Source organism: Halichoerus grypus, chromosome 15, assembly GCF_964656455.1.
Source record: "Halichoerus grypus chromosome 15, mHalGry1.hap1.1, whole genome shotgun sequence".
Taxonomy (NCBI): domain Eukaryota; kingdom Metazoa; phylum Chordata; class Mammalia; order Carnivora; family Phocidae; genus Halichoerus; species Halichoerus grypus.
Window position 1 is genome coordinate 59297286 of NC_135726.1, and position 25044 is coordinate 59322329.

Here is a 25044-nt window from a genome sequence, read left to right on the forward strand (position 1 = left end):
GACTGTCCCTGCCTCCCGAGCCTCAGTTTCCCCAGGGGCAGAAGGAAGGCTCTCGCTCCTGTCCCTTGGTCCTCTCGAGTCGCAAAGAAGCAGGGGGGGTGCTCGGTCGCTGCTGCTCCCTCCTCTCGGAGGAGGACTCCTGCCGAAGCCCCGCCTCGCGCGGTGGGACACCGAGGCGGGAAACCACAGTACCCAGAAGGCATCGGGGGCGGCGCTGGCCGCGGACAGCCCCGGAAAGGGGCGTTCCCTGGGGCTACGTGCGTGGGCGGGACTTCCGGGTGTTTCCCTGCCGTCGCCATTAGCCGCCGCCGTTCGCCCCGGGGCGGCGGTGACTTGCTGAGGGCTGGGCCGGCGCCGCACCTTGGCCCTTTCGTGGGGAACGAGCCGGGAGGGAGGAAAGAACTCACCTTCGCGTTTGTAGGGGCCGTGACCCCCTGGAGCGGGTGTGCCCCCCGGCCGCCCGCCGAGCCGCGGCCTCTGCGGCCGCCCTCATCCCCGCAGTCGCCAAGGGCGGCGCCCCGAGGCGTGTGCCTTTTCCTCGGGGGACGCTGCGGCCGGCCTGCCGCTGTCCGCCGAGGTCGTCGGGGCGCGCAGAGCAGAGGTGTGGCCAGCGGGCTGCGCGGCGCCCGCCGCTGCCAGCCTTGCTCACCCGCAGGGCCCCGTGATGGCGGCGCCGCCGACCGGCCAGGCCCAGGTCAGTGGACGCTGGTTTGGGATTGCTGCTTCTCTGCGAGGGAGCACACGGGCCCTGCAGGGCCGGCAGCTCCGACGTCCGCCGGGCGCGTCTCCGCGGTAGTGTGTGGGGGCGTCCGGCCTGGCGCGCCACCTGGTCGACCCCCAGTTCCGCAAGGTGTTTGGTCTCTGACTTCCACGAGGTGTGGGAAGAATCAGTGATGCTTCCGCCGGGCCTCCCGCCATTCTTACAGTGAACTCCACCCCCACCCTGCCCTGGGGTGGTCCACGCTGCCCCACCTGTCCTCCAACGGGTGACCTTGGGCCCCGGGCGGAGGCGGGGGAGCTTTTCAGACGGAGGTGCATGGACGAAAGCAAAGTGCGCTGGTGGTGTAGGGAGCCCACGAGGGCCTGCGAGGTTGCTGTGGTTCCTCCCGGCTGCTGAGTGCCTTTGGGGGGCGAGGTCCTGGGGTCGTTTGCGGGATGCGCCCCCAGCCCTCAGCCAGCACGCTTGGTGGCTGTTCGTGCTCCCTGGTCCTGAGGTATCCTGGCCTCGGGGATAAAGGTTGTCAGAGCTCAGGAAGGAAAAGGGGCTTATGGTTCACTGTGGCATCTCCCCCTAGTCTGGGAGACCCGTGCGGAACAAATCCGGGCCCTGCCACTTACCCAGGGAGGTGCCACCCCATCAGTGTGCCCTTCCTGTGTGGTTAGTGATGAGGGCACTGCTCCTCGGTCCATGTTCACAGAAGTATTTTGGGGGTGGATGGAAATGTATTTAACAGCAGAAACTGGGTAAGTGCCTCATAGCCTCCTTACTTGTAGTTACTCGGATTGTGGAGGAATGTCCAGTTGGCTCTTTTCAGCACTGTGTTAGAGTAATCTGTCTTAAAATCTCGCTTCTGGTTTGTAAAATGCAAGACTTTGCATGAATTGGTGGAGCTCCCTGAGCCTTTCACTGACGGTGCCATGAAGGTGATGAGATGTCATGGGCTGTGGAAGAAACAATGAAAATCCCAAAGCTCACTGAGCACTGAGTAATTTGTTTAAATCGCACAGCTGTTACTGGTGAAGTGGGAACTATTGTATTGATCCAGAACCCGAGGCTCAGAGAAATGAAGTGATGTCTTCAAGGTAACACAGCTGGCAAGTGTCGGGTTTCAAGAGTTTGGATGCAAGCCGCAGGAGACTGACTTAAGAACTGGGGACTTACAGTCCCTCTCACCAGGATGGGAAGCCCTCAGCATGGGGCAGGCAGCTAGCAGGACCAGTGAGGCTCAGGTACTGCTGTTGTTACCGATGCTGCTATTATCATGCTCACTCATTCCTCCGACGTCCCAGAGCCCTTGCTGTCTGCATCTCCCAGTCCTCGCGTCATTTCCATCGTCCTGTGTGACCTTGCGGTGGCTCCCACGGAGGAAGCTTCTCCCTTACACTACCGTAGTGCATCCGAAGCATTGCCCACCTGCCCCTTGAGCCCAGCACAGAGCTTGGCCCTCAGGAGGTACTTGGTGATTCGAGCCGTGATCACTCTGCATCTTTACCAGGGATGTAGGGATGAGCTCTGATCACATCCAACAGCCCCGAGGCCAACGCTGCTACCTCTGTTTGACTTTCCAGATATCTGTGACCTTCGATGACGTGGCCGTGACTTTTACCCAGGAGGAGTGGGGGCAGCTGGACCCGGCCCAGAGGACCCTGTACCAGGAGGTGATGCTGGAAAACTGTGGCCTTCTGGTGTCTCTGGGTGAGTCCTCCCCACTCCACCATGGGGGGACCTGCCACCTTCTTGTCAGAGCACCCTCTGGCTCCAGGCCTGGCTGGTCAAGAAGGCCTCTGGAGCCCCCCGCTCCACCCGCCCGCCTGCAGCTTCAGTCCTTTTCTAGACTCCTCTCTTTGGGCCTGCTCTCCTGTGTCCGTTTGGGCAAGAAACAGTTCCTCTTTGGCTCCTGGAAAGTAATGGAAGGAAAGGGGGCTGTTCTGCAGAGCCAGAGGGAGGGTTTCCAGCTGGGTCCTGTGAGGGACTGATAGAGGAACTGGGAACCACCACGATTATACCCTGGCTTCTGGTCTCTTGTCCCGGCTTCTCTCTCTGGCTCTCTCTGCTCATGTCACTGAATGAGGCAGAAAGGTTTTTTTCTGCCTCATCAAGTTGTGACAGGACTGGCCACCTGGCTCTGCTCTCTCTGGCCCCCAGATTCCTGGTCTCCGCGTCTTTGCGTGTTTATGTTGTTCCTCTTTGTCTGCTGCTGGGCTGTGTGGGGTGTCCTTGGGGCAGGAATGGCCACCCGAGCCAGTACTTCTCTGGACCTCTCACCCAGTGCCCAGCGCAGACTGGCCTCCGTCCGAGGTTCTTATTACACATTCCAGAGAGGGAGCTGACTGCGTGAGCCTGATTGGCTCAAGTGTCCTTAGCAGGGCTGTGAGTGATGGCATGTTCTCCAAGAAGAGAGTGAGTCAGGCAGGCCCCCGGGAGGCCTTTGCCTTCAGTGCCAGCAGGTATTGTCCCAAACGACATGATCTCGGTTATGGGGCTCCTTTGTGTCTGTGTGCCTTCGAGATTATCACTTGTTTCAAGGGCCAACATCCTCTGCCAGTACAAGAGAGAGGTTAGAGTAATACTTCACAGCAGTTGGGATTTGTACCCCCAGGAGACATTTGGCAGTGTTTGCAGCCACTTGGGGTTGTCTGGCCTTGGGTGTAGGTGGTCCTGGCATCTAGTGGTTAGAGTCCAAAGATGCCGTAAACATCCTTCGATGGACGAGACCGCCCTCCTCAGTGAAGGATTATCCCGCCTGCAGCATCCAGAGTGCCACGGTTGAGAAACACCAGCTTAGATGTTTCTCTGCTTGAGGAGAATGACCACGATGCCATTCAATTTGAGGGAAAGGAGGGCTATAAATCCAGAGCTTAGGATGAGACATGCCTGTTCTTAGAGAACTGGAATTATGTCTGTCAGTGAGAAGAGAAAAGGCAAAATTAGAAAAGTTGGCTAGATTAAATATTTCATAACAAAGTGTTTCAAAATAAAAAGTCCACTCTCTTTTCCTGCTGACCTCATCGGTCACCTTCAGTGCTTTCCCTGAGCTCACTGTGCTCTGGCTGTGCTGGGCTTCTAGTGACTTTCCCACGCGCAGCCCTGCCTCGGGCCTCTGCTTGCTGTTGTGTCTGCCTGGGGAGTGTTCTTGGGCATTTCAGCCTCTCACACGGTCACCCCTTCTGTGCATAATCACTGCCTCGCCAGCTGTGTCCTGACCAGCAGATCTCATGCAGGCCCCTCCCCCACCCCCTCACTTGTCTCATCATCCTGGTTATAACTCTCTATGCCAGTGGTTCTCATCCAGCGATGGTGTCGTCCCCGGAGACGCTGGTCAGTGTCTGGAGATATTTTTGGTTGTCACAGGTGGGGTGGAGGTGGGACAGGCCCCTAGTGGGTGGAGACCTGGAATGCTGCCAACACATCCTTACAATGCCCAGGACAGTTTCCTCCCTGTCTTCCCAATAAAGAATTATCTTGACCTAAATAATCATGCCCATGAACCCAAGTAATTATGCCAGATTGAGAAACCTTGTTTCAGAGAGTGTAGGAATACTTCATCAACGGACATTGAGAGACACCCTGACATAATCGTTTCCTGCCTTCTGATTGTTTTTGATGGCAAGTCTGGATTTAGTGCTGGATCTTAATATACTTTCTTCATTCCCCCCACCCTCCAATTGTTGGTACTTTTCCCTTTAAAACGGAGTAGCCTTGAGTTTATAGCCCTGAGTAGGGAGCATGAGGTCACTGGGACTTAACATCATTTTTATTTCATTGCTGAGTTTTCGTGGTGACCTGCCACCAAAGGAAGTGACTCTAGGTTTCCCATTTACCAGAGTGATGCAAGATTCTTTCTTTGAAGAAAATAAGAAAAATTAAACACGAGTCATGTTAAAAAGCAGTTCATAATCATCAGCACAGATGCCCTGAGCACTGACCAAGCAGGACTGTTCGGGCCTATTCATGCTCCACTCGTTTAAATTCCCACAGCATTCCCCCTCTATTAATTTGTACTTAAAAGATTTTAATTTATAGAGGTGACTTAGTGACAGACGACACAGGGAGGTGCTGTTGTATATTTTACATATCTATATGTGTGTATTTTTGTGTATATATACACATGCATACACTTGTACACACGTGCCTGTGTGTGTTGTAGTTGTGTGTAAAAGAAAAACTTTTCCTCTACTCAGCAACTTCTGATACTAAAATATTGTTTTCACACCATGCAGTTCTGACACTGACTACCTGGAGTTAGCACAGATCCCACAGGTTAAGGGCTCAGTCTCCTAGGGCAGCCCCTTGCCCTCCCACCCATCCACTTCAGATGCCAGTCCCAAGTCCAGGTTGTCACCTGTCCTGATCAACTGGTTGTAAATCAGAGATAGGACCCCTTCCTCAGAGTTGATAATTTGCTAGGGTGGCTCACAGAACTTAGGAAAGCACCTTACTTAGTATTACCTGTTTTAAATTCAGAAACCAGGGCGCCTGGGTGGCTCAGTCGTTAAGCGTCTGCCTTCGGCTCAGGTCATGATCCCAGGGTCCTGGGATCGAGTCCCACATCGGGCTCCCTGCTCAGCAGGGAGCCTGCTTCTCCCTCTCCCACTCCCCCTGCTTGTGTTCCTGCTGTCGCTGTCTCTCTCTCTGTCAAATAAATAAATAAAATCTTTAAAAAAAAATAAAATAAAAAATAAATTCAGAAACCACTAAATGGAAGAGATGCAAACAAGGTACGTAGGACAAGACACTGAGCTTCCATGCCCTCTAGGCTTGCCACCCTTCTAGCACCTCGTTGTGTTAACCAACCTGGAAACTCACTGAACGACTTTAGTTAGGGATTTTGTGAAAGCTTCATTACATAGGCATAATTGATGAAATCAGTGGCCGTTGGTGACTGAACTCAATCTCCAGCCCTTCTTGCCTCCACAGAGGTTAAGGGATGGAACCGAATGTTCCAGTGTTATTTTTTTTTTTTTTTTATATTTTATTTATTATTTGACAGAGAGAGAGACAGCGAGAGAGGGAACACAAGCAGGGGGAGTGGGAGAGGGAGAAGCAGGCTTCCCGCGGAGCAGGGAGACTGTTGCGGGGCTCGATCCCAGGACCCTGGGATCATGACCTGAGCCGAAGGCAGATGCTTAACGACTGAGCCACCCAGGCACCCCGAATGTTCCAGTGTTATAATCACATGATTCGTTACCCTTACCCTTCCTCCTTAGAAGTTTTTTAAAAGTCATCTCAGGAACATAATAGAATTCCTAATAGAAAGCAAAAAAGTTCCTGTGTCTAATTTCTGTCTTAAGAGAGGCAATCTATGGACATTTGCTGGGGTGAAGGTTTTAACATCAGGGGGTGGAGTCGTCTTCATTGTTGAGGTGCTGGTCTGGGACGATGTTGTCTGGGTGTGTGACTGGGGTATCCTTTGCAAGTGAGTGCCCACTCAGGTTGATGGGGTTTTTGCCATGCTTGGTTGAAACAGTGGTGTTAGTGTGGGGTGTAAGTAGGCCAAGAGGCCTTTTATTAAGGCAAGATAGAGACCTATTTAGGGGTTTATTTGTCACACTGGAATTTAAAAGGAGTTGTTTCAAGTGACCATTATGTCTTTTACTTAAACCAGTTACTTGGGGCATGTCTGGGCCATGAAAGCTCTGTTGAATGTCCCTTCCCAGAGCGTACGTAGCATTGCGTAATTTGAGAAGTGAAACGTGTGTCTATTACCAGTATTGTCTGCAACTCTGAAGGGAATAAGGGATGTCCTGGCAGTGCTTTGTATTGTGGCTGTATGTGCAGAGATGTGTGATTTTGACTTCTATTTGGAGTGTCTGTGAGACAAGAGGTTCTGAAGAGTTCTTTACCGCAAAGCAGACCATTTTTAGGCAATGGCCCAGCACTTTATTATGAATGTGGAGATGGGGCCATTTGTTAATCAGGGCATTTGGCGCTAAGATACCCCCCCCCCCCGAAGTTTGGCCAAGTAATGTTTCTTAGGTCCCATTTTTTATTTAGAACATTCTGGCTAAGGGATAGAAAGCAGCAACATTCCACTGAACTCCATCATGTATGATGGATAGCAGTGTCTTTCTAATAGTCCACAAACTCCCGTAACTGTTCACTCTGTTAATCTCAAGGGACTTTCCAGGTAGCCAGAGGGTCTGGGGGAGGGCTGGCCTCGTCCAGCACCGTAGCATCTGGCATGGGACTGAGGACAGGAGAAGCTCCCACCTCCTACAAGTGGAGTTATGCCAGAGGGTCCAGATGGGGTTCCATTCTGTCTTACAGTAAGAGTCCTCAGGAGCTGTGCTGAGCTTGTGCTGTTAACAGTATTTTGAATAGATCTTAGAGTCTTTGTTGGAGGGAATCCTTTGTTGGGCTGGTTTGTAACTAACAGCAGTAGTGAGATTAAATAAAATTTATAAATGAGGAATGTAGTCACCAGCCCCCAAATAATACTAAGTAGTAGTATTAGCTGAAACTGTCCCCACAATGGGACTAAAAGACTGGATTTATGTATCCATATGAATGTGTCGAATGAATTTCCTTGGACGAGGCTGTCATCAGTGTACCGTCATACCAGTGCTACTGGAGAAAGTGGGTGCAGTTAAGCTCTTGTGTGCAGAGGTTGTTTGCAGCGGCCAAGCTGTGGAGCCAGCCTCACAGGCAGCCTGGGAGAGAAGTGTTTACCTTCAGAATAAAGGCAGGCTGGCAGAGAAGCCGTGGAAACAGGCCCTGAACAGAACACGGTCCACCAGATCTGTAAGCCCAAGATCGTCGCCCGGTTGTTGATTGGATAACGTTATTAATTTATTTATATTGGATATTGGGTGTGTGGGTTGTGTGGATCAGCTCTGGCTGCCAGACTGTGTGGCTTAAACAACAGCTTTATTTTCATGGCATTCTGGAGGCTGGAAGTCCCAGACCTGAGGTGCCGGCAGACGGGTTTCTGATGATGAGCTCTTCCTGGCTGCTGCCTTCGTGCTGTGTCCTCACGTGGCCCTGCCTCTGGCTCGGAAAGGCCCCTTCATCCTCCTCTTTAAGGACACCAGTCCTCCCAGATTGGGGCCACATCCCCGCGACCTCATTTAACCTTAATTACCTCCTTACAGGCCCTATCTTCAGATGTGATCACATTGGGAATTTGGGCTAAGTAATGACATTTAGGGGCAGACACACTTGGTCCTTAGCAGGAACCCTAATGGATGGACCACCGCATTAAGATTGTAGTAACCCACCAGGAGGAGCCCTTTATTTTTCCCAGGGTTAAGAACAGATACAACTGGACTGTCAAATGGAGAAGCAGTAGGACAGTCATTCCTTTATTGATTAGCTGTTATATGAAGTTTTACTCCCTGGAGGCCCTTTTCCAGCTTCCATTGGGCCATGTTCACTATGTTAACTGGTGTTTGTGGGTCCCATTTTACCAAGTCAATTTGTGAGCATCCATGCCCAAAATGGGACATTTTAGGACAATGGATACTATGAATAGGGGAAATATAGGCAAGTCTACAGTTAAAGTGAGACATACGTATTTTTCCTCTGTATTTCGTTACTTTTTAAGTTTGGGTAGAGTAATATTTAAATTTAGTGTGATCTCCAGGTATCATTATGATTTGAGCCCTAGTATTAATTAAATGTATGAAGTTTTGTCATTTGGTGCATTTTAGCAAATTCTAAAGTTAACTCAGAACCTATATTGTAGAGTCAGAAAAACCAATCAGTGCCGTGTTATGTTTTGGTGATAAAATTTTTTTGGAGCATAAATTTTGTTATGCTGTGCATAATTATTATATATGACTTATTATATAAGTTTTTGGTATATAAATTTTGCATTTCCAATTGGGTCAAATTATAGACTGTGATTTAGTTATATACCGTGTCTTATTTAGTTATCTTTTATTTTCTCCCTCTGTATCTAGGGGTTTGTTACTATTTTAAATCAATTAATAGTTTAGAATGAGTTATGTTTTCTAGACCTGGTATTTGCTTGGTACATGAGTTTTAAAGCGCACCCCCCTCCTTTTTCTCTTGGGCTTTCAGCTTCCTAAAGCCCCATATAGCTGAAGGGGAGTCTTCCTCCCTTTTCCACTGCCCCATTACTGGGCCCTGTGCTGAGCGTGTAGCAGATATGAGCGAGATTTGCTTAGTGACAACTGATAATCTTGGGGTGTTGTTCAGGATCTGCCAGAGCAGCCTTCTGTGGGTCCTGGTGCCTCTGCCCTTGACTTCTCTATAGAGTCCTGTGTCTTTTTACCCTGCATCTGTGTTTGGCTACATATGACAGAGCAGCTCAGTCTTCACCCTGAAGGAAATTTATTATCTCACGTAATAAGAAGCTCAGAGGTGGGACTGAGTCCCGGGTGGGTGGGTGATAACCCAGCTGTGTGTTTCTTTACTTCCTCTCTGTGGTCTAGGTCTTTTAGGCAGGTTCCCTCACAAAAGTCCCGGGATGCCGCCAGACAACAGGAGCAGCAGATCCCCTCATTCAGCCATCCTGGAATAGAGCTTTCTAAAGTTGCGTACCTCTAACTATTGGTGATTGAGGAATGCCACTTGCAGGTTGGTAGAGACTGGTTTTTCAACCTTCCTTTGAAGCCGGAATCATCTGGAGAGGTTTTAAAATCTACCGATATCCAGGCCTCACCTGCAGAGATTGCGTTTCCATTGGATGTGAACCCGACATCCCAGGAGGTGTTGCTGCACGCGTGGTTGAGACTCACTTACTTGGATGGATTAGGAAACACTTTCTGGAAGGAGGGGGTCATATTCCCTGGGATTCTGTGTGCTGGCAGCCAAAGGGAATAGGTGCTGTCTACACGGCCAGCACTACTGTCTAAAGTCTTTAGATCCCAGCAGTGGTATTTGTGCCTGTTTCCAGGTGACAGGTTAGTATTTTGTTAGTGTGGATGGGAGTAGCTTCATTCCGAGGTCATATCCACATCCTGAAGTCCCAGACTAGATTGAGAGGCTTTCTTTCTTTTCACAGAAACCCTAGTGTCTTCTTTCTTTCTCTGTGAATAGGGTGTCCTGTTCCTAGACCTGAGCTGATCTACCAGCTGGAGCACGGGCAGGAGCTATGGATGGTGAAGAGAGACCTGTCACAAAGTGCCTATCCAGGTAGGAGCCAAGATGTGGGCAGGTGGGAGACCCTGCAGGCTCAAGACCAGGAGGAGACCACTGGCCCTGGTTCCCTGGGGAAGCTTCTTGTCTGGCCTCTCTGGGGGTTTGGAAGCCACGGAGCCCTTTGACCCGAAGTCAGCATGCCTGGCAGGGGACCCAGAATGTTGCTCACTCCTTCTACCTCCCAAGTTACAGTGAATGGTCCTGCCACCCAAGCAGGTTAGAGACTGGGTACAGCCTCAGAGAATTCCTCACATCTCCACCTCCCTCAGTCCCCACATCCGGCCATGCCCCAGTCCTGTGCATTTCACATCTTATACATCTCCTGAATCCCATCACTTGCACCACCTTCCTCAGACCCGTCCCCACGCTCCGTGCACGCCCCCATCATCTTTTCTCTGGGGGACGCTACTAGTCTCCTAACCGGCCTCTGCATCTGCTGGTGCCTGTAGTCAGCTCTGTATCCTGCATGAGCTACCCCAGGAGCTCAGACTTTGTTCCAGGTGGTTACCACTTCCCCAGCTGTGGGTGTCTCAGCATATGACCCCTGAGGTGTCAGCGGGTCTTTGCGTTGAAAGTAAAGTCCGCCTCCTCCATTGCTTGATCCTCGACCCTTCCGCACTCGCTCAGGCTCCGGTGTCCGCAGCTTCCCCTTCCAAGACCTAGCGGGAGAGGTCTTGCCCCTGGCCCTAGCCAGTTCCTGAACCAGAGTCTAGAGCACACCTTTTCAGGAAAATGTTTTCTTCATTCATATTCTGTTGTGTAATGTAACGTCATCCTTTCTCTACTCAACATAAAAATAGGCTCAAATTCCTTCCGTTGAAGAAAATCAATAAAAAGTTCCTGTCTCACATCGTATTCATCCACTCTGTGTACATTGTTATTCACACGTTTTGACTCCTACGTGGTGCTGCCAGGAGCAGTCCTGTCGGTCATCTTGCACATGGTCACGGTGTCTTTGGTGTTTCTTGGAGTGAAATTGCTGGTTTATAGGCTGTGCAGCCTTCCCAGCTTACTGGGTAATTGCCGTTGTGTTAAAGGACATGTGCCAATTTACACTTGCCCCGGGAAAGCGTGGAGGTTCCTTCGACCTATACTTTGCCCAATACTTGATACTCTAAGGCTCCTCAATCGTTGACAAAACTCTGTCCGATATTTGGTACTCTCAAGTATCAAGCTGACAAAACTGTATGTTATGTGGTCTTGGTTTGCTTTTCCCTCATTGCTGAGGAGCTTTAGCACCTGATCATATGATTATTGGTCAGCCTGTATTTTCCCCTTTGAAATGTCATTTCATGATAAATACCTATTTTTCTGTTAATTCATTTGCTTTTGATTTGTAGGGATTCTTTGTACATTCCTTACACTTAACCTTTCATCGATTATAGGTGCTGCAGATATAATTTTCTACTTTTCAATATTGTTTTTTCACTTATTTAAAGTATATTTTACAGAATAGAGGTTCTTATTTTAGTGTAATTTTCTTATATAATTAATGATTTTGTCTTGTATAAAAATCTTTATCCCCCAGCATCAAAAAGATATTTTTGTTTATTTTATCCTAAAAATGTTTAAACTTGGTATTTGACATTTAACTCTCCTTGATCTGAGGTAGGATTTGAAGATGGTGTGAGATAGGAATACAGTTTTTACATTCCCAGGGTGACACCAATTTTTCTAGCTCCACGTACTGTGTTTTCTCTCCTTTTACCACTGAGCTGTTCTGCCTCCTCTGCCATCCACTAGAGCTCCGTGTGTTTGTGTGTGTGTGTTTCCTGAGCGCTCTGTTCTTTTTCTGTTGCCCGTTTGTCTTCTCTCTGTGCCAGTACCACAGTGTCTGAGAGTCTGTAATTCCATCACAGTACTATTATCTGAGACGGTAGGTATCCTTCTCCTTATTCTTGCCTGTTTGATCTTCCCTACAAGTCCTACCATCAGACTCTGAAGTTCCTTGATGACCCAGTTGCCATTTTATAGGGAATTGTACTGAACTTTTTTATTCACTGGGGTAGAATTGTCAGTTTTATATTACTAAGTCCCCCCGCCCCGGGTTTGGTTGAGTAATGATGGACAGACAGGCTTCCCCACTGTGCAGAATTAGAGCGTTCCTGGGAAACTTTTCATTAGCCGAAATGGCATAAAGTGTAGAAGAAATTACCACTGATTTATATGGAAAATTTTTTGACCATTAATGTCTTCAAGTACAGTATTACCATTTTCTCATCTAGATCATGTGTATCTTGCGAGTCTTTTTACCAGACTGCTCCTCGGGCAAACCAGACACAGTATGTCCAGCCCAGTCCTGCTCACCTCCTGCCTTATGAGCCTTGTCCTGGCAGGCCTCACTGTCATCCCTGTCACAACCTTGGGAATCCTGTTTCCTCCTCTCCTACCTTTCCCTGGATCCTCATCAGTACCATCTTCATGCTCTTGGCCCCTTTGTACATTGTCTCCTAAGGCTACTGTGCCCTTTGTACTTTTTCTGTGGTAATTCCTATGATGCCAGTAGGACTCATATCATGGGCACCTCTTACTAGAAAACTCCCTTGGATCTCTTTCTGCACACAGTCAGCCATGCAAACTCAAGGCTAAGAACACAGAGCTCCTAAGACTGCCAAGCCTGCCCAAGTCATCTGAAACCACTGGAAGTTCAGAGATTTCCCAGAACTACCTTCAGGTTCAATGAGTTGATAGAAAGACTCAAAAAACTTCCTAAAAGCTGTTATACTATACTTTCAATCATGTTTGTTACAGACAAAGGTGCAACTTAGAAGAGGGGCCAGAGGTGTTCCAAATACAAAACTCCCGTGTCTTCAGTGACTTGTTACCTCCTGGCATCCTGTGTGATAGTAGGTGCATGGATATTGCCAACCCAGGAAATTGGCCAGAGCCTCAGTATTTTTATTGAGCCTTCATTACATAAGCATGATTGATTGAGTCATTGCCCATGGGACTCAGTCTCTAGCCCATTTTTCCTTTACAGAGGTCCAGCTGATACCTCGTGGCTCAAAGCCTCAGCTTTCTAATTATATGGTTGGTTTTTCTGATGCGGCCAGACCTTACCCTGAGTCATCTCTTTAGTATAAACTAGGGGCCCACGATAAGTTATGTGTTGTCATAAAGTATCAGGTGCATTCCTAGGCACCCACCATGAATGACAAAGACAGGTCTGTCACTCTGGAACTAAACAGCATTGAGAGGTTACTTCCTTGGAGCTGGACAAAGACCAGACTTCTTTTAGGGAAAGTTAATTTTGCATTACACGCTTTCTGTCTTCTATCAGGGCTCCATTAGGTGCCCTTTCCTAGTGCTAGTGCTCTTACAGCAACATCCTCACTTAGAGGGGGCCAAACATACAGCATTCTTACTAGTCTGTCCAGCCGCATCTAGTATGGAACTGTAGTGGTGTCTCCATTCCAGACCTCCGTCCCCTCACCTAACTTCTCCTGGGTCTCCCTTTCAAGGTGTCAACAGTCCAAGGCCCAGGGAAAAAAAAAGAAAATGCAGTCCTGAGATTCAGAGGTAATAAAACCTCACAGACACAGGCATTGTTTTCATCTTCATTTTTTTCACTGAAATGCTGATTTTGTTTTTTCTGTGTTGTCATTACTAACAGGTCTTTTTGTGTATTGGGTTTCTTTCAGGTGACAGGGGAAAACCCAAGACTACAGAACTTTCCCCTTGTGCACCAGCCCTGTCTGAGGGGGCCTTGTTCCAGGAACTAGGACAGGGAGACCCAGGGAATTTCCAGCTGGGCCAAACCAAGGATCAGAGTGGGCCATTAGAAATGCAGGAAGGACACTTGAGACCAGGGTTGGAACCCCAGAGGGAGAAGCTCTCTGAGAAAACAAGCCCTGAACATGATGGTTTAGGGACAGCTGATGGTATATGTTCGCAGATTGCACAGGAGCTGATCCATTCAGGAGGTGCTGCCCATGACCATGACTCGTGTGGATCAGGTAAAGATCCCATGATTCAGGAAGAGGAAAATACCTTTAAGTGCAACGAATGCGGGAAAACTTTTAACAAGAAGCACCTTCTTGCTGGACATGAAAAGATTCACTCTGGAGTGAAGCCCTATGAATGCACCGAGTGTGGGAAAACCTTTATTAAGAGCACACACCTCCTCCAGCACCACATGATCCACACGGGGGAGAGGCCCTACGAGTGCATGGAGTGTGGGAAGGCCTTCAACCGCAAGTCATACCTTACACAGCACCAGCGGATTCACAGTGGAGAGAAGCCTTATAAGTGCAACGAATGTGGGAAGGCCTTCACGCACCGCTCCAATTTCGTCTTGCATAAGAGGAGGCACACTGGAGAGAAATCCTTTGTGTGCAAAGAATGTGGGCAAGTCTTTCGACACAGGCCAGGATTCCTTCGACATCACATCATCCACAGTGGCGAGAATCCTTATGAATGCTTCGAGTGTGGCAAGGTCTTCAAACACAAGTCATACCTCGTGTGGCACCAGCAGACTCACACTGGGGAGAAGCCCTACGAGTGCAGTGAGTGTGGGAAAGCCTTCTGTGAGAGTGCAGCCCTCATTCACCACTACGTCATCCACACTGGGGAGAAGCCCTTTGAGTGCCTAGAGTGTGGGAAGGCCTTCAACCACAGGTCATACCTCAAGAGGCACCAGAGGATTCACACTGGGGAGAAGCCTTTTGTGTGCACTGAATGTGGAAGGGCCTTCACCCACTGCTCTACTTTCATCTTGCATAAAAGGGCCCACACTGGAGAAAAACCTTTTGAGTGCAAAGAATGTGGGAAAGCCTTTAGCACTAGGAAAGACCTCATTCGACACTTCAGCATCCACACTGGGGAGAAGCCCTTTGAGTGCTCAGAGTGTGGGAAGGCCTTCAACCGTCGGTCAGGGCTCACGAGGCACCAGCGGATTCACAGTGGAGAGAAGCCCTATGAATGCATGGAGTGTGGGAAATCCTTTTGCTGGAGCACAAACCTCATTCGACATGCCATTATCCACACTGGAGAGAAGCCCTATAAGTGTAGTGAGTGTGGAAAAGCCTTCAGTCGCAGCTCATCCCTCACTCAGCATCAGAGGATTCATACTGGGAGAAACCCTGTCAGTGTAACAGAAGTGGGAAGACCCTTCACGAGTGGGCAGTCCTCAGTCACCCTCCGAGAACTCCTTTTGGGGAAAGACTTCTTGAATGTAACCACTGAGGAAAACCTTTTGCCAGATAAAACATCTACTGTGGCATCTGATCGGACACACCAAAGAGAAACCCCCCAAGTATCTACGCTGTGAGAAAATCTTCCATCCCAGACCATCAGTAGTCACGTAGAGACGCATTTTAGAGATTGACTGAGCCCAGAGCCTTATTCTGCATCTGAGAATTCATCCGTGAGGGGGAGAGCAGTGTTTATTGTGCACGAAGTAAAACTCAGCTACATGTTTTTCCTTAGTTTACACTGCAGTGTTATCTCAGGAATTTTTATAAAAAGAGGGTGGAGATGTAGAAGAGCAAATGAAATGAAAAACTTTTGAGACTTCTCTGTCCAGCTTACAGCACTTTGTCATGGATTCCTTAGTTTACTTGGGGCCAGGGAGATGTTTCAGAGGCCGTGGGCCTTGACCTGTATGTGTCATGTATCTACATTCATTGCTGTCCAATGTCAGGAGGGTTAGACAGTTGAGGACAGGTTATTAAAGTGATAAATATACACATAAGAACACATTTTATTGTACCAGTTAAGACTCTAAAGCTTACATTTTTAGAAAACTGTTCTTTATTTGGTTTTAAACACCAAACAGACTTTTTCAGACTTGTTCTTGATCCGGTCTATTTACTTAATTTCTGTAGCTATATGGTAAACCTCAAAATTGGGTAAAGTGATTCCTCTGTATTCTTATTTAAATTGATTTAGCTTTCCTAATTCCTTTGACATTTCATATAAATCTTAGGATGCAGAGAAATCTTCCTTGCATTTTTATAGGAATTGGTTGAAATCTGTAGATCTGTTTGTTGAAAAGCAGCATCATGAACACCGTACATGGTATGCCAAGTCAGTTATTTAAGTAATTCTTGATATTTCACTACTGTTTTATAATTTTCAACCTAACAGGTTCTGTACATTTTTGTTAAGAGTTGTATCTAGGGTTTTTTGGGGTTTTTTTTGGAATGATCATAAATGGCATTGATTTTTACAGTTTCATTTTTCCATATGATCTTTAGTAGTATGCAGAAAGATAATTGTTTTTGGAGTGATTTTTTGGTATCCTGCAACCATGGTGAATTCACATTATTTGTAGACATTTCTTTGGGTAGAATCCTCAGGCTTTTCTGCAAAGACATGTCTGCTGCATATAGAGTTTTTTTCTTCTTTCCCATCTGTGTATCTTACTTTATCTCACTGCACTAGTTAGACTTCCAACTTGATGTTGAATAGTAGTAAGAAAGGATGCCCTTGACTGATTCCTCATATTAGGAGGAAAATGTTCAGGTTTTCATCAAGTGTGATTTTAGTTGAAGGTTTTTTGTTTTGTTTTTTAAGTTTTCTTATCAAGTTTAGAAAATTTCCATCTATTCTTAATTTGCTGAGTTTTTTTTTGTTATGAGTGTTAGAGTTTTTCAAATGCTTTGCCTCCATCAGTTGATGTGATCATCTGATTTTTCTTCTATAGCCTGTTGATATAATGTATTACATTGACTAGTTTTGAATATTGAACCAGCCTGGCATCCTTGGAATAAATCCCATTTGGTTGCAGAGTATGAATTTTTTATATATATATAATATATATTAAAACATTCCATTTGATTGTATTTTGTTGAGGTTTTCCTCTAATTTCTTGAATTCAGAATAATTTTGATGTTGGATATATTGGATAGTTTGAAGTTTGTCCTTTTCAAGGAATTGTTCCATTTCATCTAAATTTTCTAATTAGTTTATAGACTTGTTTATTTCCTTATTACTCTTTTAATGGGAGCAGGATCTGTACTTCTATCCCATTTGATTCCTGATTTGGGAAATATGTCCACTATCTTTGTCCATCTTCTTAGGCATTTATCAATTCTGATCATATTGGAAAATCAGTACTTTATTTCATTGATTTTTCTCTATTGCTATTCATAATTTCACTAATTTCCGTTCTGATCTTTTATATCTTCTACTTTGGTTGTATTTTGCTCTTTTTTCTTTTCTAATGTAAGCATTTAGTACTATAAAGTTTTCTCACAGCATGTGACAGCTTCATCCCGTAAGTTTTCATTACAGTTTATTCAGCTCTAATGTTTCTCAGTTTCTTTATAGAGACTTTAATGGGTTCATGGATTATGATTTAGTTTTCTAGTGTTTGGAGTACTTTTGTTATCTTTTGTTACTGATTTCTAGTTTGGTCTGTTTAAATTTATTGAAGTGTTTATGACCCAAGATACAGTCTATTTTATTGAATGTTCTAAAAGGCCTCCTGAAAAGAATGTTGTTCTGCTGTCATTGGGTGGAGTTTCTATAAATGTCCGCACAATCCTCTTGGTTGGTAGTAGTATTCAAATTTTCTATATCCTTACTGACTTTGTTTAGTATTTCTGTCAATTCCAGAGAGAGAGATGATGAAGTCCTGATGTAGAACTGTCCTGAAGTATAACTGTCTGTTCATCTTTTAAATTCTGTCGTTTTCTGGGGCGCCTTGGTGGCTCAGTTGGTTAAGCGTCTGCCTTCGGCTCAGGTCGTGATCCCAGGGTCCTGGGATGGAGCCCCACACCGGGTCTCTGCTCAGCGGGAAGCCTGCTTCTCCCTCTCCCTCTGCCCTGTGCCTGCCACTCTATTTGTGTGCTCTCTTGCTCTCTCAAATAAATAAATAAATAAAATCTTAAAAAAAATTAGATTATCATTTTCTGCTTCAGGTATTTTAAAGTTCTGTTGTCTGGTGCATTCCCATTTAGTATTGGTATGTTATCTTGGTGTGTTGACCCTTTCATTATGTGATGTCCCTTTTTGTCCCTGTTCATTTTCTTGCCTTTGAAGCATACTTTGAGTGATACTTAGTCCCTACTGCATTTTTTTTTTAAGATTTTATTTATTTGAGAGAAAGCACAAGCCGGGTGAAGGGCAGAGGGAGAAGCAGACTCCCTGCTGAACAGGGAGCCTGACGTGGGACTCGATCTTGGACTCTGGGATCATGACCTGAGCTGAAGGCAGACACTTAATAACCGACTGAGCCACCCAGGCGCCCCCCCTACTGCACGTTTTGATTAATGTTTGCATGGTTTATATTTTTCCATAATTTTATTTTCAACTTTATCTGTATCATTACATTTGAAGTAAGTTTCTTGTAACAGCATATAGTTGGGTCTTAACTTTTTGGTGGTAGATTTACATCACTTAGATTGAAAATAATTATTGGTATGTTAGGGCTTAAGTGTACCATTTTTTTTTTTTTTTTTTAATGATTTTATTTATTTATTTGACAGAGAGACACAGTGAGAGAGGGAACACAAGCAGGGGGAGTGGGAGAGGGAGAAGCGGGCTTCCCGCTGAGCAGGGAGCCCGATGCGGGGCTCGATCCCAGGACCCCGGGATCATGACCTGAGCCGAAGGCAGACGCTCAACCGACTGAGCCACCCAGGCGCCCCAAGTGTACCATTTTTTAATTTGTTTTTTGTTTGTGTTCCCTTTATATCGTCCATCTTGTTTTCTGGTTGTTTTTGTTATTTTGCTTTTCTGTTTTGTGTTGTTTTTTTGTTGTTTTTCCCTCCTGTGGGTTACTTCAACATTTTTTAGAATTCCATTTAGTATATCTATAATATTTTTGCGTGTTGTCTTAATTTCTGTATCTAGGTATTATACATACATAAGTTATCACAGTCTAGTATTATCAGCATTTTAGCACTTTGATGTATAGAAACCTTAATTCCATTAGGTTCCTTTACATTTTCCGTTTTAAATATAATTATTCTAAGTATTTTCTCTTTATACACTGAGCACCGATTTGGATGTTATAATTTGTGCCTGGGCTGTGAAAACATTTTTTACAAAACTCACGAAAAGTATGCTGTTTACCTCTGTTACCCATTGCATTGTTCTTTCTCCCTGCTCCCTCCCTCCTCCCTTTCTCCCTTCTTGAAGTCCTAGGCCTTCTGTTAACATTTCCCTTCTGTTTGGCAAATTTACTGTAGCCTTTCTTCTGGGGTGGGTCTGCTGTTGACAAAGGACTTTGTTTTCCTTCATCTAAAAGATTTTCTATGTCCCTTTCATTCCTGACATGTTTTTGTGGGAGAAAAGACTTGGGGTTTACAGTTCTTTTAGTACAAGAAGAACATGTTACTTCCCTGTCTCCTCCGTGGTTTCAGATGAAAAACCTACCGCCATTCAACCATTGTTCCCCTGCCTGTGCTGCATCCTTTCTGTCAAGTGCTTTTAAAGTGTTTTTGTGTATAGAATTCATCAGTTTGATTACGATGTGTCCTGGCATCGAATTTTTGGAGTTCTCCTGTTTAAGTTTGTTCACCTGTTTAAATCTGAAGATACAGGTCCTTTGCCAAATTTGGGGGATTTTCAATAATTATGTCTTCAAATAGCTTTTCAGCCCTACTCTTTCTTTTCTTTCAGGGACTCGAATTAAATGAGTTCTCAGATTTTTTGTTTATCCAGTCTGTTTTCTCTCTGTTACTCAGATTGATCAATTTCCATTGATCTTTTTTTTTTAAGATTTTATTTATTAGCACAAGCAGGGGGAGCAGGAGAGGGAGAAGTAGGCTCCCCATTGAGCAGGGAGCCCAAAGTGGGCCTTGATCCCAGGACCCCGGAATCATGACCTGGGCCACCCATGCACCCCTCCGTTGATCTTTCTTTGTGATCACTGATTCTCTTTTCTCTCATTTCCTCTCCTGCTGAGCTTATTCACTGAGTTTTCATTTTGGCTTCTTTTTTTTTTTAATTTCTCCTTGTTTCTTTTTTACATTTTCTATTTCCTTGCCTAGGTTATAATACCAAAGAAGGACTCTTATAAAACAGGCAAAACTATGTAGTCCAAAGTCAGGATTCTCTGGTGGTTTATCTTGATGCTGGAATAGAAATCCTAAAGTATCTGGAGAAATGGAAGTTCTTTTGTCCACAAATATTTCTAAAAATGGGTCTTAAAACTGAAGGTGATCTGCAGATTACTCAGGGTTCTAGTCTTCAGGGGAGATTTGTGTGTAAAGTTCCCCAGCTCTCTAAGCCTTGTTATAGCCCCAGAGGAGAAGGGGTCACTTCTCTTCAAGGATTACTCTTCTGTGGCTGGACACATACCCCCAACCCCCAATTTGTCTAGGACCTCTTTCCTGTATACCCTCCCTGCTTGGTCTTTAACTTCTCCCTCTTAATCCCCTTCTATCCTCTTAATCTATACAAGTGTTCAAGTCTCTAGTCTCACCCCCAGGCACTTTCTGCCCCACATGCCCAGTGAGCTGTGCCCTGCTCTCTTCTCATAGACATACCCTGGGTAACTGTTCTGTCCACTGTCTGTCCCCACCCCTCATGTCCCTTCACCCCACTGACAACTAAACGGTGGTCTCCACCACTGTCACCTGACTTAAGCAAGTCTCACAAAGTTCCCTCTTGTCCTCCCACCTTCTGCACTGCCCCTCCTCGACACACACAATCTGTTATTGGACCTATTTACTGCTGCCCACCTCTTTGACTTGAAGGTCGTTTCCTGGTTTCTGTGAGTCATGCCCTGCTCCTTCAGAGGATCTGTGTCTTCTTCCATCTATTAAACAGTGGTGCTTCTCAGAATGTCTGTTGCCCTTCCTTTCTCACTTGTGAGGTGTTCCATGAGTGAGTTAATTCCCCCCTCAAGGTATTTTATGCTCAGTGATGTACAGAGTTCCCCAAATCCTTTTCTCCAGGTTGAATGTTTCTCTCTCGTCATCCTTCCACACCTTACCAGTATTCATAGATACTGAGCGCGTCTGCATGTGTCATGTGGTCATGGCCATCACCATGAGGATGCACCCACGTAATAATGAGAGCAAGCAGACATGGTATGCTACCATGTTTCAGTCATTGTTTTGAATGTTTTATACACATCAACTCATCTTTTTGATAACTATGTGGTAGGTAATGTCATCCCTGTTTTACAGATCAGAAAAATAAGGCACAGAGCATCTGTCCAAGGTTTCATAATTGATTAGGAAGTATGGGATTTGGGATTGGAGGTCAGGTAGGCAGGCTGCGGAATCCATGCCCTTCCCACTTTACTGCCTTCCGTAGGGCAGGTCTGTGCAGCCCTTCAGAACAAATCACCATCATTTGTCTGCAAGTTACTTTTCTCATTTGACAACACATCTTGACATCCCTTTAGGTTGGGATAAACCAAGCTCACTCTAACGGCTGCATAATGTGTTGAAACTGCAGAAGGTACAGACAAGGGGTGAGGCGGCTGGGAGGCAGAGGTGGACTAAGGCCTGCATTTGGTTGTTGGCGTTGGTTTGAGGTGCCCACAATCTCAGCGAAGGTCACGGTCTTCTGCCTTGTTGCCCAGGTCAGACACTTTGCAGCCATTTTTCATCATCCCCACTTCCAGCCATTGTCCCATTATGTTCATTTTAACTTTTTCTCCCCTTACAGACTCAGTATATGTGTGTCTTAGTGAATGGCCACTCACAGCAGGGTGTTTTTTATTGTAATGTTGGGTCCCTCACAGAGTGTTACACAAAGCTGTTCATATGGTTGGCCCAGTACATGACGTGTTGACCTCAAAGAGAATCCACACAGGCTTGTATGGCCAGAGAGGTAAAAGTTTAGAAGTCACGATGAACGATTATGTCAGGAATCATCAAGATCATCCCCAGTTTCAGTGATTTACTAGGAAGACTCACAGGACTCCACATTTTGTCATACTCACTGGCTATGATTTATTATAGCAAAAGGATAGAAAGCGAACTCAGCCAAGGGAAGAGGTACAAGGACTGAAGAAGGCCAGACGACATCAGAGACAAGCTTGGAGAGTCCTGTGTCCGGGAAGTCAAGCAGGACATGCTTAATTTGAGCTCCATCAAGGAGTTACGACAATGATTTAAAAAGTCTACTAGGGAAGCTCCCTAGAAACTCTCGGTACCCAGGGTTTTTTGGAGGGGGGGTGGGGCTCTCCTAGCACGCACCAAGTTCTAGGTTTCCAGAAGGATAGTAGGCGTTCAATGTAAGCCCCATTGTTTATACCAGAAACTTGGGCACACTGAGACACTCATGTCCAGGTGTGGGCAAAACCTGCTGACCTCTAAGGTCTCAAACCCCAGCCAAGGGCAAACCTTGCAAGTTCAAAAGATAGGAGTTCTCCAGCCTGCTGTGTTATTTCCTTATACAGATGAAATGGTACTAAAAGGCTGATTAAATTTCTGTAACATAAAGCAAATACAGTTCCTACTGCAACAATTAAAGGAGTCATAACTTTGGAGGCTTCTATGAGCATAACCACTAACCCAAAAACCCCTAAGCCACAGTAGAACTTAGAAACTAGCCAGGATTTAATTTAGTAATGATAAGGTACAGGGAAATCTGGTGAGAAAGGACTTCTTCCAAATACTGATTGTGTGTGTGTACATGTCACTTAGGACTCTCTATATACACACATATGTATATATACACCAGATAGATGTATGTGTATTACGTGTGTGTGTGTGTGTGTGTGTGTGTGTATGGCTTCAAGTGGTCTGACTTGCAAACATCCCTGTTAATACCTTTGTCTATAAAGTGTCAAGGCCAGATTGATGTGTTTTCTATACTACACGTCAGCAATTTCTCATCTCTTTGTTCCTGCTGTTCATACTCTTAGCCTCTGGCTTTAACAAACAGAAAACCAAATATGTGCATCATTCAGTGCACCTAACTTGGGATTAGTGTGTTGTAGGCTTCATCAGCTTGACGGATCTGTCAGAGGGAGTGACTGGGAGGGAGTGGGAGCATTGGGCTCCAGCTGGGAGGGCTCTCTACAGAGACCTGATGCTGGAGGCCTGTGGGAATCTGGCCTCTGGGAGTATGCGCAGCTCCCTCTCTTCTCACACTTGGCCCACAGATGGCCTTTCCTGTCTCAGTTGTGCGATGCGGGGAGGACTCTGAAATGCTCAGTGATGTCATCCTTGAGTTTGGAGGGTTAACGACCTGTAATCAGCTTGCTCACAGGTAGGTTACACGTCTCAAGTGAATGGTCTGAGCTAAATTGTAAATGGGCAACTGGGTTTTGCCTTCCTTAGAGCACTGGAGTGTCAAGAGCATGGGCCCTCTAGTCAGACTGCCTGGTTATACTTCCTGGACTTGTTCTTAGTTGCTGGATGACCTTTTTTTTTTAAGTCCCTGCTTATTCTTCTATTTCTGTGTCAAGCAGGTGTTGTCATGGTGAAGTTTTCCCATGTGGGACCTTGCTGCTGTGCAATCCACTGCCCCCTCCCTGGTCCATCCAAACATCATCTGACACCTCAGCTTCTGCTTTTATCCTCCAGTCGATTCTCCACGCTGAAGCCAGAGATATGGCTCCTATTTGGTCATGGAGGGCTCACCCCGCCCCCTTTCCCTAAAATGTTTCATGACTTCCCTTCACTATTGGGATAAAAACCAAATCCTTAACATGGCCCATCCATGGGGCCTTACCTGGTGTGGGATGTGCCTAATTTACTTCCTTTTCTCTTGCACAACTCTGGTCTCTTTTTTCATTTGCTGTTTCCCTTTCCTTCACTTTCCCACCTGCTGTGGCCTCTTGCCTCCCCACACTGCCTAGTTAGTGCATGCTTAGCCCTCCCATCTCATCTCAAATGGCACGTCCTCAGGGAACCTTTACCAGCACACCATCTAGATCATAACCGTGTGTACATATGGTTCTTTCCTCCCCAAAACCACCTTCCTGCTGGATGGGTTGCTAGGAGGACTCGCTCGACTCAGATAACTGCTGTTATACTCACAGTTACTGTCTGTGACAGCGCAAGGACACAGGTCAAGGTCACCAAAGGGAAAAGGCACACGGTAAAAAGTCCAGGGGAAACTAAGCCAAGCTTCCAGGTGTTCCCTCCCAGTGCAGTCACACAGGGGCTTGCTTAACTCCTTTGGCAAAGACGTGTGACAATATGTTCAAGTATCGCCAATGAGGGAAAGTCACCCAAGCTTCGGTGTCCAGGGTCTCTTCCTGAGGCACGCAGTACCTTCGGGACTGACCGTGGATGCTCGGTGGGATCGCAGAAGGCAGACGTACGGTGTAGCTCAGAGCCTCAGGCGTACAAAACCCACCGTTCTCTGTGAGTCACACTGTTAGCATGAATTACCTGGTCAGACTGACGCAGCGGGGCCTGCGGATACAGGCCTAAAGTCACTCTTACCAGGCCGGATGTTCAAGGACTCAGGTTGTCTTCTTGGAGCTGGTCAGGGGCCAGTCCTTTGGGATGCGTAGCAGTTGAGCAGCCAAAGCCTGTTCAATGAGCACTTTCCTGCACAGTCCACCGTGCTGGCCCTCGGCTTAGGCTCCGTGACAGCAGAACAGTGATACCTGCTGAGCATCTCTATGTAGGAAAGCATTTCTGGGAAGGTGCACTTCAGTATCGTCAGCAATCTGCTTACCATATGAAGGAGGCAGTGTGGGGTATGGGTAGGTTAAAATAACAACAATCCATACTGTGAAACCGTTACATTCATATCCGTATTTCTCTAATTTGATAACTTGTCCCTTCTGATCAACTATTTGTATTTTGTGATAAACCACCGCCCTGTCACTACCTTAATTTAAATCCTCATCCTCACCCATCTGGAAAACAGCCTAACAGATCTTCCCTTTCCTTGCCCCTCCTATAGTTTAATTTCCACGCAATACCCAGACTGATCTTTTAATTCACGAATCAGATTACATTACCATTCAGCTCAAAACCCCCCAGGATGGTTGTCTATTTCACAGTGTACTAACTATATATTTTTAGTTTTCTGTGGTCTGGCATCTAGGGCCTTGCTGACTGGGGAGACACTGCCCCTCCCTGGACTAGGTTAACAACCCTTTCAGGACCTCACTTTTCATATGCAAACTAACCACCTCTCTCTGGCTCCTAAACTCCAGGAGGCAGCATTCCTCTACCCTAAAACTCCAGGGCCAGGTACCAGACAGGGAGTGATCCGTTTGTTCCAAAGTCCCTACATTGTATTCAAACAAGTCAATCCTAAACTGTTTACCTGTCTTGCCTTGCCTTTCCTGCAAAATACACAATAAATGTGCTGGGCCATGCTTTCTCCATCACAGCTGCTGC

The 25044-nt window shown here is 46.3% G+C and overlaps 1 protein-coding gene across 6 annotated transcripts; it reads left to right on the top strand.

The window, feature by feature from the left end:
• The first annotated feature begins 264 nt into the window (after positions 1-264).
• Positions 265-20563, top strand: LOC118535563 (uncharacterized). Of its 6 annotated transcripts, none has more exons than XM_078063047.1 (5): positions 265-694; positions 1729-1950; positions 2290-2416; positions 9725-9820; positions 13468-20563. In XM_078063047.1, the coding sequence occupies exons 2-5, from the start codon at positions 1915-1917 to the stop codon at positions 15093-15095; spliced, it is 1887 nt and encodes a 628-aa protein (XP_077919173.1). In that variant the 5' UTR covers positions 265-694; positions 1729-1914; the 3' UTR covers positions 15096-20563. The 6 variants fall into 6 exon arrangements, with proteins under 6 accessions (XP_077919173.1, XP_035947791.2, XP_035947790.2 ...); XM_036091897.2 differs by having other exon boundaries at positions 677-694; positions 1767-1950; XM_036091898.2 differs by lacking the exon at positions 1729-1950.
• Positions 20564-25044: the final 4481 nt, after the last annotated feature.

Coding starts and splice junctions, on each gene's coding strand:
- LOC118535563 (XM_078063047.1), top strand. CDS start 1,915: ATGGGGCAGGCAGCTAGCAGGACCAGTGAGGCTCAG. Junction 1,951..2,289: donor GCAGGACCAGTGAGGCTCAG/GTACTGCTGTTG, acceptor TTGACTTTCCAG/ATATCTGTGACCTTCGATGA. Junction 9,821..13,467: donor GTCACAAAGTGCCTATCCAG/GTAGGAGCCAAG, acceptor GGTTTCTTTCAG/GTGACAGGGGAAAACCCAAG.